We start from the raw sequence: 13474 nt of genomic DNA on the forward strand, positions 1-13474 counted from the left end.
GGAGAGCATGGTCCTCTGTAGTTCAGTTTGGAGAGCATGGTCCTCTGTAGTTCAGTTGGTAGAGCATGGTCCTCTGTAGTTCAGTTGGTAGAGCATGGTCCTCTGTAGTTCAGTTGGTAGAGCATGGTCCTCTGTAGTTCAGTTTGGAGAGCATGGTCATCTGTAGTTCAGATAGTAGGACATGTTCCTATGTAGTTCAGGTGGAGAGCATGGTCCTCTGTAGTTCAGTTTGGAGAGCATGGTCCTCTGTAGTTCAGTTGGTAGAGCATGGTCCTCTGTAGTTCAGTTGGTAGAGCATGGTCCTCTGTAGTTCAGTTGTTGAAGCATGGTCCTCTGTAAATCAGGTGGTAGAGCATGGTCCTCTGTAGTTCAGTTAGTAGAGCATGGTCCTCTGTAGTTCAGTTGGTAGAGCATGGTCCTCTGTAGTTCAGGTGGAGAGCATGGTCCTCTGTAGTTCAGTTGGTAGAGCATGGTCCTCTGTAGTTCAGTTTGGAGAGCATGGTCCTCTGTAGTTCAGTTGGTAGAGCATGGTCCTCTGTAGTTCAGTTGGTAGAGCATGGTCCTCTGTAGTTCAGTTGGTAGAGCATGGTCCTCTGTAGTTCAGTTGTTGAAGCATGGTCCTCTGTAAATCAGGTGGTAGAGCATGGTCCTCTGTAGTTCAGTTAGTAGAGCATGGTCCTCTGTAGTTCAGGTGGAGAGCATGGTCCTCTGTAGTTCAGTTGTTGAAGCATGGTCCTCTGTAAATCAGGTGGTAGAGCATGGTCCTCTGTAGTTCAGGTGGAGAGCATGGTCCTCTGTAGTTCAGGTGGAGAGCATGGTCCTCTGTAGTTCAGTTGGTAGAGCATGGTCCTCTGTAGTTCAGTTGGTAGAGCATGGTCCTCTGTAGTTCAGGTGGAGAGCATGGTCCTCTGTAGTTCAGTTTGGAGAGCATGGTCCTCTGTAGTTCAGTTGGTAGAGCATGGTCCTCTGTAGTTCAGTTTGGAGAGCATGGTCCTCTGTAGTTCAGTTGGTAGAGCATGGTCCTCTGTAGTTCAGTTAGTAGAGCATGGTCCTCTGTAGTTCAGTTGGTAGAGCATGGTCCTCTGTAGTTCAGTTGGTAGAGCATGGTCCTCTGTAGTTCAGTTGGTAGAGCATGGTCCTCTGTAGTTCAGTTTGGAGAGCATGGTCCTCTGTAGTTCAGTTGTTGAAGCATGGTCCTCTGTAAATCAGGTGGTAGAGCATGGTCCTCTGTAGTTCAGTTAGTAGAGCATGGTCCTCTGTGGTTCAGTTGGTAGAGCATGGTCCTCTGTAGTTCAGTTAGTAGAGCATGGTCCTCTGTAGTTCAGGTGGAGAGCATGGTCCTCTGTAGTTCAGTTGGTAGAGCATGGTCCTCTGTAGTTCAGTTAGTAGAGCATGGTCCTCTGTAGTTCAGGTGGAGAGCATGGTCCTCTGTAGTTCAGTTGGTAGAGCATGGTCCTCTGTAGTTCAGGTGGAGAGCATGGTCCTCTGTAGTTCAGTTGGTAGAGCATGGTCCTCTGTAAATCAGGTGGAGAGCATGGTCCTCTGTAGTTCAGTTTGGAGAGCATGGTCCTCTGTAGTTCAGTTAGTAGAGCATGGTCCTCTGTAGTTCAGGTGGAGAGCATGGTCCTCTGTAGTTCAGTTGGTAGAGCATGGTCCTCTGTAAATCAGGTGGAGAGCATGGTCCTCTGTAGTTCAGTTGGTAGAGCATGGTCCTCTGTAGTTCAGTTAGTAGAGCATGGTCCTCTGTAGTTCAGGTGGAGAGCATGGTCCTCTGTAGTTCAGTTGGTAGAGCATGGTCCTCTGTAGTTCAGTTTGGAGAGCATGGTCCTCTGTAGTTCAGTTGGTAGAGCATGGTCCTCTGTAGTTCAGTTGGTAGAGCATGGTCCTCTGTAGTTCAGTTAGTAGAGCATGGTCCTCTGTAGTTCAGGTGGAGAGCATGGTCCTCTGTAGTTCAGTTGTTGAAGCATGGTCCTCTGTAAATCAGGTGGTAGAGCATGGTCCTCTGTAGTTCAGGTGGAGAGCATGGTCCTCTGTAGTTCAGGTGGAGAGCATGGTCCTCTGTAGTTCAGTTGGTAGAGCATGGTCCTCTGTAGTTCAGGTGGAGAGCATGGTCCTCTGTAGTTCAGGTGGAGAGCATGGTCCTCTGTAGTTCAGTTGGTAGAGCATGGTCCTCTGTAGTTCAGTTGGTAGAGCATGGTCCTCTGTAGTTCAGTTGGTAGAGCATGGTCCTCTGTAGTTCAGTTGGTAGAGCATGGTCCTCTGTAGTTCAGGTGGAGAGCATGGTCCTCTGTAGTTCAGTTGGTAGAGCATGGTCCTCTGTAGTTCAGTTTGGAGAGCATGGTCCTCTGTAAATCAGGTGGTAGAGCATGGTCCTCTGTAGATCAGGTGGTAGAGCATGGTCCTCTGTAGATCAGGTGGTAGAGCATGGTCTTCTGTAGATCAGGTGGTAGAGCATGGTCCTCTGTAGATCAGTTGGTAGAGCATGGAGTGTGCAACACCAGAATAGTCGGTTTGATTCCCGAGACTACCCACACGTAAAATGTATTCATGCGTGACTGTAAGTCACTGGATAAAACCGTCTACTAAATGGCATTTATTGTTATTCTATTCTAGCTCATCACTGCAGTTTCACACCTTACTACATACGTTCCACAGACAATACATGATCTGTTGCAGCACAGAGAACTACGCTGTGGGGTGGAACATTTGACTGCAGCTGCCTTGTTTGAAGTGTGTGAGTGTACATGCATGTGTGTTCCAGGAAGACACCTGTTATTACCTTTGACAGGACAGGGTTAAGGTTAGGTTAGGGTTAGGTTAGGGTTAGGGATAGGTTAGCATTAGGTTAGGGTTAGGTTAGAGATAGGTTAAGGTTGTGAGATTGGGGACAAGCACTGTCCTACTCTACTTGTGGTGATTTAGGGACAAACACTGTCCTACTGTACTTGATATGAGGTGGGGACAAACACTGTCCTGCTTTACTTGTTGTGAGGTGGGGACAAACACTGTCCTACTGTACTTGATGTGAGGTGGGGACAAACACTGTCCTACTGTACTTGATATGAGGTGGGGACAAACACTGTCCTACTGTACTTGATGTGAGGTGGGGACAAAGACTGTCCTACTGTACTTGATGTGAGGTGGGGACAAACACTGTCCTACTGTACTTGTTGTGAGGTGGGGACAAACACTGTCCTACTGTACTTGTTGTGAGGTGGGGACAAACACTGTCCTACTGTACTTGATGTGAGGTGGGGACAAACACTGTCCTACTGTACTTGTGGTGATTTGGGGACAAACACTGTCCTACTGTACTTGTGGTGATTTGGGGACAAACACTGTCCTACTGTACTTGATGTGAGGTGGGGACAAACACTGTCCTACTTTACTTGTTGTGAGGTGGGGACAAACACTGTCCTACTGTACTTGTTGTGAGGTGGGGACAAAGACTGTCCTACTGTACTTGATGTGAGGTGGGGACAAACACTGTCCTACTGTACTTGTTGTGAGGTGGGGACAAAGACTGTCCTACTGTACTTGATGTGAGGTGGGGACAAACACTGTCCTACTGTACTTGTTGTGAGGTGGGGACAAAGACTGTCCTACTGTACTTGATGTGAGGTGGGGACAAACACTGTCCTACTGTACTTGTGGTGATTTGGGGACAAACACTGTCCTACTGTACTTGTTGTGAGGTGGGGACAAAGACTGTCCTACTGTACTTGATATGAGGTGGGGACAAACACTGTCCTGCTTTACTTGTTGTGAGGTGGGGACAAACACTGTCCTACTGTACTTGATGTGAGGTGGGGACAAACACTGTCCTACTGTACTTGATATGAGGTGGGGACAAACACTGTCCTACTGTACTTGATGTGAGGTGGGGACAAAGACTGTCCTACTGTACTTGATGTGAGGTGGGGACAAACACTGTCCTACTGTACTTGTTGTGAGGTGGGGACAAACACTGTCCTACTGTACTTGTTGTGAGGTGGGGACAAACACTGTCCTACTGTACTTGATGTGAGGTGGGGACAAACACTGTCCTACTGTACTTGTGGTGATTTGGGGACAAACACTGTCCTACTGTACTTGTGGTGATTTGGGGACAAACACTGTCCTACTGTACTTGATGTGAGGTGGGGACAAACACTGTCCTACTTTACTTGTTGTGAGGTGGGGACAAACACTGTCCTACTGTACTTGTTGTGAGGTGGGGACAAAGACTGTCCTACTGTACTTGATGTGAGGTGGGGACAAACACTGTCCTACTGTACTTGTTGTGAGGTGGGGACAAAGACTGTCCTACTGTACTTGATGTGAGGTGGGGACAAACACTGTCCTACTGTACTTGTTGTGAGGTGGGGACAAAGACTGTCCTACTGTACTTGATGTGAGGTGGGGACAAACACTGTCCTACTGTACTTGTGGTGATTTGGGGACAAACACTGTCCTACTGTACTTGTTGTGAGGTGGGGACAAAGACTGTCCTACTGTACTTGATGTGAGGTGGGGACAAACACTGTCCTACTGTACTTGTTGTGAGGTGGGGACAAAGACTGTCCTACTGTACTTGATGTGAGGTGGGGACAAACACTGTCCTACTGTACTTGTTGTGAGGTGGGGACAAAGACTGTCCTACTGTACTTGATGTGAGGTGGGGACAAACACTGTCCTACTGTACTTGATGTGAGGTGGGGACAAACACTGTCCTACTGTACTTGTTGTGATTTGGGGACAAACACTGTCCTACTGTACTTGATGTGAGGTGGGGACAAACACTGTCCTACTTTACTTGTTGTGAGGTGGGGACAAACACTGTCCTACTGTCCAAGTTGTGAGGTTGGGGACAAACACTGTCCTACTGTATTTGTGGTGATTTGGGGACAAACACTGTCCTGCTGTACTTGTTGTGATTTGGGGACAAACACTGTCCTACTGTACTTGTTGTGAGGTGGGGACAAACACTGTCCTACTGTACTTGATGTGAGGTGGGGACAAACACTGTCCTACTGTACTTGTTGTGAGGTGGGGACAAACACTGTCCTACTGTACTTGTTGTGAGGTGGGGACAAACACTGTCCTACTGTACTTGATGTGAGGTGGGGACAAACACTGTCCTACTGTACTTGTTGTGAGGTGGGGACAAACACTGTCCTACTGTACTTGTTGTGAGGTGGGGACAAACACTGTCCTACTGTACTTGTTGTGAGGTGGGGACAAACACTGTCCTACTGTACTTGTTGTGAGGTGGGGACAAACACTGTCCTACTGTACTTGATGTGAGGTGGGGACAAACACTGTCCTACTGTACTTGATGTGAGGTGGGGACAAACACTGTCCTACTGTACTTGTTGTGAGGTGGGGACAAACACTGTCCTACTGTACTTGATGTGAGGTGGGGACAAACACTGTCCTACTGTACTTGATGTGAGGTGGGGACAAACACTGTCCTACTGTACTTGATGTGAGGTGGGGACAAACACTGTCCTACTGTACTTGTTGTGATTTGGGGACAAACACTGTCCTACTGTACTTGATGTGAGGTGGGGACAAAGACTGTCCTACTGTACTTGATGTGAGGTGGGGACAAACACTGTCCTACTGTACTTGTTGTGAGGTGGGGACAAACACTGTCCTACTGTACTTGATGTGAGGTGGGGACAAACACTGTCCTACTGTACTTGTTGTGATTTGGGGACAAACACTGTCCTACTGTACTTGTTGTGAGGTTGAGGTTTGGCTGTGTGAAGTTGTCTCATAGCGCCTGCATTCTCTTCTGATATTTTCCTCTGAAAACACCTATATTTAACATTGTATATCTCTGTGCTAGTTGGTTACTAGCCAGGGACCCAGACAATTACTGACTACCTTTACTTTACTGTCTGTCTTACAGGGGCCCTAATACTGAGACTTGGAATGAGAGAAGAGGACAGTCACACACGGACCGACCCTGCTTTTGGTTTGTTAGTGCTGCTCAGGGTGATCTGAGATGGTCAGACTATATACCTACAGCCATGAAGAACATTGTGGACACACCTGGGCAGACTTGAATGGACGCACAGACCTGAATACTCCTGGACATATAAATATACCTGCACTCAGAAGCCTGACCACACTGAGACCTCCTCTGCTCTGAACAAGCCTCAGCATTGGCCAGCCAGGCGACTAACACACATCCTGACCAGTGGCGGTTCCCGGTGGGCAGGGTTAAGATGAGCCTGTCCAATCAAAGCTGTGGTAGTAGCGTTGACGACCTGCGGCGCTACCAACATCATGTTTACGCAGTTGTCTACAGCGTCATCTTGGCCCCGGGCCTTCTGGGTAATGTCCTGGCTCTTTGGGTGTTCCAGGCATACGTCAGGGAGACCAAGAGAGGAGTGGTGTTCATGATGAACCTGGCTGTAGCTGATCTCTTGCAGGTAACTTTAAGATATACACATCATCATATATACACTACCATTGAAACGTTTGGGGTCACTTAGAAATGTCCTTGTCTTTGAAAGAAAAGCAAAACATTTTGTCCATTAAAATAACATCAACTTGATCGGAAATACAGTGTAGACATTGTTAATGTTGTAAATTACTATTGTAGCTGGAAACGGCTGATTTTTAATGGAATATCTACATAGGCGTACAGAGGCCCATTATCAGCAACCATCACTCCTGTGTTCCAATGGCACGTTGTGTTAGCTAATCCAAGTTCATCATTTAAAAGGCTAATTGATCATTAGAAAACCCTTTTGAAATTATGTTAGCACAGCTGAAAACTGTTGTCCTGATTTAAAGAAGCAATACAACAGGCCTTCTTTAGACTAGTTGAGTATCTGGAGCGTCAGCATTTGTGGGTTCGATTACAGGCTCAAAATGGCCAGTAACAAAGAACTTTCTTCTGAAACTCGTCAGTCTATTCTTGTTCTGAGAAATGAAGGCTATTCCATGCGAGAAATTGCCAAGAAACTGAAGATCTCGTACAACGCTGTGTACTACTCCCTTCATAGAAGAGCGCAAACTGGCTCTAACCAGAATAGAAAGAGGAGTGTGAGGCCCCGGTGCACAACTGAGCAAGAGGACAAGTACATTAGAGTGTCTAGTTTGAGAAACAGACACCTCACAAGTCGTCAACTGGCAGCTTCATTAAACAGTACCCGCAAAACACCAGTCTCAACGTCAACAGTGAAGAGACGAACCCCGGGATGCTGGCCTTCTAGGCAGAGTTGCAAAGAAAAAGCCATATCTCAGACTGGCCAATAAAAAGAAAATATTAAGATGGGCAAAAGAACACAGACACTGGACAGAGGAACTCTGCCTAGAAGGCCAGCATCCTGGAGTCACCTCTTCACTGTTGACGTTGAGACTAGTGTTTTGCGGGAACTATTTAATGAAGCTGCCAGTTGAGGACTTGTGAGGTGTCTGTTTCTCAAACTAGACACTCTAATGTACTTGTCCTCTTGTTCAGATGTGCACCAGGGCCTCCCACTCCTCTTTCTATTCTGGTTAGTGCTGTCAAATACTTATTTCCCTCATTAAAATGCTAATCAATTCATAAGATGTTTGACATGCGTTTTTCAGGATTTTTTTGTTGTTATTCTGTCTCTCACTGTTCAAATAAACCTACCATTGAAATTATAGACTGATCATTTCTTTGTCAGTGGGCACACATACAAAATCAGCAGGGGATCAAATACTTTTTTCCCTCACTGTATGTTTTGTGGAAAACTGTAGGACTGGCATGTAGATGTAAACTAACTATTGTTAGCTAGCTTAAGCTGGCTCTAGCTACCTAGTTTCTGAAGTTATATGTGTAACAAACCGTCCATAAACAAATATAGCTAGCTACCTTTCTTTGCCTGTTCGTTAGCTGACTGGTGTTAGCTAGCTAGCTACAGAGGCTAGCTGCTTATCTTTGTACAATCAAACTAATGTTAGCCAGCTACCTAGCCAATCAAAATATCTGTATGCATTTATTGATTAACCTCAGCTTGAATACCACCATTTCGCTAGCTGTCTACAGTAGCCTAGGTTTGTTCGCATAAACTTCTTCTGACTGGCAGCCTGGTGCAAGCAGCTGTGTTGTTAACGAGCAACCTACCCGCTGTTAGAACTCTGAGCTTTGTCCCAAAAGAAAATGTAGCACATCGTTGTTTCTCAATGGACGTAAATGTTCACATGACAGCGATAAATTATACATTTAATAAAAACTATTGCGCCTACAAATTGAGTCAAAACCTTGCATTTTTTAAATCCAATGGTCACTTTATGGACGCTATAGTCTCGTTTTAATTCAACGTCTAGAATTTGATTTAGGTAGACGTAAGAAATAATCTTAAAACTAAATAACCACCCTGTTAAAAAATCTGGTGTGTTGTATACCTCCAATTGACTAGCACATTTTCATAGAGATTGGTGTCATATTGGCTTAGAAATGATAACAGGGACACCGAGCTTCATCCAATCCCTATATAGACGCACCTGACGTCAGGCGTAGAGGTGTATGTTCCTCTCCGTATCTACCTGAACCTCACCTGTTTTAACCTCTCCTAACCTGTACATTTTAATACCTGTTGGATATATATAAATATATATTTAACTACCTGTATGTTCTGTCTCCTCCAGGTCCTCTCCCTACCTCTCCGTATCTACTACTACCTGAACCATACCTGGCCATTCGGCCGGCCTCTCTGCATGTTGTGTTTCTACCTGAAATACGTCAACATGTACGCCTCTATATTCTTCCTGGTGTGTGTGAGTGTACGGCGCTGTGAGCTCATCATGCACCCACTGAGGTACCGTTCCAACAGACGACGAGGGGACATGTGTGTATGTGCCGCTGGCTGGCTGCTGGTCTGTCTCGGCTGTCTGCCTTTCCCTCTGCTCCGAATCACCAGCCTGACCCCTGACCTCTACACTCACACTGCCCCCTATGACCTTACCCCTAACCCCTATGCCTCCAGTCCTAGCTCATATGCCCCAGCCCCCACCTCTTCCCCAACCCCTACACCTACCTCCATCCCGGCGGCGGTGTGTTTTTCGGAGCTCCCCATGCGTGATGTCAGCCCTGCGGCCGGCTGGGCTCTGATGGTAGGGGCGGAGCTGGTTGGCTTCATCCTCCCTCTGATCCTAGTTCTGACCTGTGCCTGTCTGTCAGCCGGCAGCCTGCGAGTCCACAGGGGGGAGGGGGAGGGGGGAGGGGTGAAGGACCACGGGGAGAAGAAGAGGGCGTTGAGGATGGTGTTGAGCTGTGCCGGGGTGTTCCTGCTCTGCTTCTCCCCATACCATGTCACCATGCCGCTAGACTTTCTGGCAAAGGCCGATGCCCTGGGGAGCTGTGAGGTCAGAGAGATGGTGCTGCGTTGCCATCCTGTCACCCTCTGTCTCGCCAGTCTCAACTCAGGACTGGACCCTCTCATGTATTACTTTACTACAGATGAGTTCAGGAGAAGATTCAGCAGGCCAGAAATACCTGAGAGCTTCAGTCTGGCTCCAAGACTATCCTGTACTAGTGGTGGGGGGAGCAAGGACCTGCCTCTAACCCCTGAACCTGACCTATAACCCCTCAGCAGGCCAGCGATACCTGAGAGCTTCAGTCTGGCTCCAAGAATGTCCTGTACTAGTGATGGGGGGAGCAAGGACCTGCCTCTAACCCCTGAACCTGACCTATAATCCCTCAGCAGGCCAGCGATACCTGAGAGCTTCAGTCTGGCTCCAAGAATGTCCTGTACTAGTGGTGGTGGGGGGAAGGACCTGCCTCTAACCCCTGACCTCTAACCCTGACCCTGGTCCCAAGACTGTCCTGTACCGCTGGAGTCTGTAAGACTGAACCCTGATCTCTAACCCCAAGACTGTCCTGTTCTGCAGTGGACAGCAAGTCATGGGTGAAGAGGAGAAACAAGGACAAAGGGAACAAGGAGAAAGTTTCAACTGTGAACTAAAGACAGTTTATTACTCCGAATGTGGACATCTGCTGGACTGCGTTTGGAACTGCCGGTCTGTGGTCAAAAACGCTGAGTTCATCTCAGCCTAGGCTGCCCTTCAGTCCCTAGATAGACTTTTTGGCCCTGATGGAGACATGGATCACCCCAGAAAACACAGCTATTCCAGTTGCCCTGTCTTTATCTGACTACGTTTTCTCTCATAGTCCAAGAGCATCTGGTCTTCACCGTAGTGGCACAGGGCTACTCATTTCTCATAATGGAAGATTTTCTCCTTTCTCCCTCACCTGTCCATCTCCTCATTAGAATTCCATGCTGTCACTGTCACTTGTCAACTCAAGCTAAACATTGTTTTAATCTATCGCCCACCAGGTTCCCTTAGAGAGTTCCTCAATGAGCTTGACACCTTGATAACCTTATTTCTTGACAATGGCTCACCGCCATTTCCTTTTCTTTCTCCCTTTCCTCCAAACATAACCACTCAGCCCCTACCTAGATGGTCATGCACTGTCGCAATCTTCTCTCTCTCTCTCTCCCACTACTCTCTCCTCTTCTATCCTATCTTCTCTCTCTTCTGCTAAATCCTTCTCCCTCCTGTCTCCATATTCTGCCTCTTCGACCCTACTCTCCTCTCTTTCCGCATCCTATGACTCTCACTGTGTCCTTTCCACCGGCCAGCTCGGGCTTCCCTTCCTGCTCCGTGGCTAAGTGACTCATTACGAGCTTACAGAACAGGGCTGCAGGCAGCTGAGTGAAAATGGAGGACTACTAAATCATCCTTTCACTCCCTCCTCTCTACCTTCTGTTCCTCTGTATCTGCTGCTAAAGCCACTTTCTACCACTCTAAATTCAAGATTCTGCCTCTAACCCAAGGAAACTATTTTCCTCTCCTTAATCCTCCTCCCCCTCCCTCCTCCCTCTCTGCAAGCGACTTTGTCAACCACTTTGAACAGAAGGTTGACGACATCCACTCCTCATTCACTATTGAGTCCACTGGTCCCAGAACTACCCTACGCCTTGACCTCTTTCTCGCCAGATGAAATCCTGCGACTAGTGATTTCCGTCCGCCCGACAATCTACCCGCTCAACCCCACCCCCTCCTCCCTTCTCCAGACCATCTCTGGAGACCTTCCCCCATTCCTCACTTCCCTCATCAACTCATCCCTGACCACTGGCTGCATCCCCTCTGACTCCAGAATGGCAGAGTCGCTCCCGTCCTCAAGAAACCAACACTTGACCCCTCGAACATCAAAAACTAGAAAACGGTATCCCTTTCTTTTCTTTCCAAAACGCTATCGCTAACCAACTCTCTCGCTATCTCTCTCAGAATAATATTCTAACCAGTCAGGCTTCAAGACAGGTCACTCAACCAAGACTGCTCTCCTCTGTGTCACGGAGGCTCTCCACACTTCCAAGTTCTCTCGGTTCTCATCCTCCTAGATCTATCCGCTGCCTTATCGTGAACCATCAGAACCTCCTCTCAATCCTCGCAGGGATGGGCGTCTCAGGCTTTGTACACTATTGAATTGCTTCCTACCTGGCAGGCCACTCCTACCAGGTGATGTGGAGAGGTTCTGTGTCTGCACCACGTGCTCTCACTACTGGTGTCCCCAGGGCTCGTTCTAGGCCCTCTCCTCTTCTCTCTATAGACCAAGTCACTCAGCCCCCCCCCCCCCCCCCCCCCGCTTCCCCCTGAAGCTAGGACAGCAGAGTCCCTGTCCATCTTCCCCCCTGAAGCTAGGACAGCAGAGTCCCTGTCCATCTTCCCCCCTGAAGCTAGGACAGCAGAGTCCCTGTCCATCTTCCCCCCTGAAGCTAGGACAGCAGAGTCCCTGCCCATCTTCCCCCCTGAAGCCAGGACAGCAGAGTCCCTGTCCATCTCCCCCCTGAAGCCAGGACAGCAGAGTCCCTGTCCATCTTCCCCCTGAAGCTAGGACAGCAGAGTCCCTGCCCATCTTCCCCCCTGAAGCCAGGACAGCAGAGTCCCTGTCCATCTCCCCCCTGAAGCCAGGACAGCAGAGTCCCTGTCCATCTTCCCCCTGAAGCTAGGACAGCAGAGTCCCTGTCCATCTCCCCCCTGAAGCTAGGATAGCAGAGTCCCTGCCCATCTTCCCTGCACATCTGAAACCCTACCTCTTCCAAGAGTACCTTAAATAATCCTACACCCCCCCCCCCAAATTAAAATAGCCTTTCGTGAACTAACACTCACAAGTTTTACTCCCCCCCAAATAACACTGACTTTGCTAATATCTACATTATTGAGGAATAATCTGCTTAGTATGACTGTGATATGTGGTTGTCCCACCTAGCTATCTTCAGATGAATGCACTAACTGTAAGTTACTCTGGATAAGAGTGTCTGCTGAATGACTAAAATGTCAATGTAAATCTGCTGGACACTGAAGTTCAGCTGAATCTGGGGAGAGATGAATCTGTGAATATTAAGCTTGCTAACTGTTAAGTCTCGAAGAAGAGCCATGCTTTAACTGTAAATACTTTGGAACGTGCTGAAATGCCTGAGGTTAATAAAAAAAAAAAACATTCGATCCGTTTCTCTTTCATCTCTTTAAATGACCCACCTCACCTACAGATGGAACATACAAACCCAGATGAAGTGATAGTTCTCTGGAAGACCTTGCAAACTGAAACCTGTCAGCGGAAAAACACAGTCACATCTAGCACTTCTGTCTCTGCATGGTGTCTCTGCCTACTGATGTCTCAGTCTCTGTGAACCAGATAAAAGCAGGGTGGATTATCGGTGATGAGAAGTCAAAGGCTTTCTGTAGAGACACTGAGGACTACAGTGCATTCGGAAAGTATTCAGACCCCTTCAATTTCGCCACATTTTGTTACGATACAGCCTTGTTCCAAAATGTATTAAATTAAAACATTTCCTCATCAATACCCCATAAGGACAAAGCGAAAACAGGTTTTAGATTAAAAAACAGAAATACTTTCTTTACATAAGTATTCAGACCCTTTGCTATGAGACTTGAAATTGAGCTCAGGTGCATCCTGGTTCCAGTGATCATCATTGAGCTGTTTCTACAACTTGATTGGAGTCCACATGTGATAAATTCAATTGACTGGGCATGATGTGGAAATGCACACACCTTTCTATATAAGGTCCCAAAATTGACAGTGCATGTCAGAGCAAAAACCAAGCCATGACATCGAAGGAATTGTCCATAGAGCTCAGAGACATGATTGTGTCGAGGCACAGACCGGGGGAAAGATGCCAAAACATTTCTGCAGCATTTTAGAACGCCAAGAACACAGTGGCCACCTTCATTCTTAAATGGAAAAGGTTTGGAACCACCAAGACTCTTCCTAGAGCTGACCGCCCGGCTAAACTGACCAATCAGGGGAATGCCAAGTGTCAAGTCTGGACGAAACCAGGCACCAGCATGGTGGTGACAGATCTTTGAAGAAAACCTGCTCCAGAGTGCTCAGGACCTCAGACTGGGGCAAAGGTTCACCATCCAACAGGACAAGTCTCTGAATGTCCTTGAGTGGCCCAGCCAGAGCCTGGACTTCAACTCG

At 47.6% G+C, this 13474-nt stretch overlaps 1 protein-coding gene across 1 annotated transcript in view; it reads left to right on the forward strand.

The window, feature by feature from the left end:
• The window catches only part of gpr174 (G protein-coupled receptor 174), a 35075-nt gene extending 22600 nt beyond the window's left edge, over positions 1 to 12475 (forward strand). Inside the window, exons 2-3 of the mRNA XM_014198435.3 lie at positions 5897 to 6422; positions 8617 to 12475. Coding sequence (XP_014053910.3) covers positions 6216 to 6422; positions 8617 to 9552 — 1143 coding nt within the window. The 5' untranslated portion in view covers positions 5897 to 6215 and the 3' untranslated portion in view covers positions 9553 to 12475. The remainder of the gene's footprint in view (positions 1 to 5896; positions 6423 to 8616) is intronic.
• Positions 12476 to 13474: the final 999 nt, after the last annotated feature.

This window comes from Salmo salar, chromosome 05 (assembly GCF_965601325.2).
Source record: "Salmo salar chromosome 05, fSalSal1, whole genome shotgun sequence".
In the NCBI taxonomy this organism is placed as follows: Eukaryota; Metazoa; Chordata; class Actinopteri; order Salmoniformes; family Salmonidae; genus Salmo; species Salmo salar.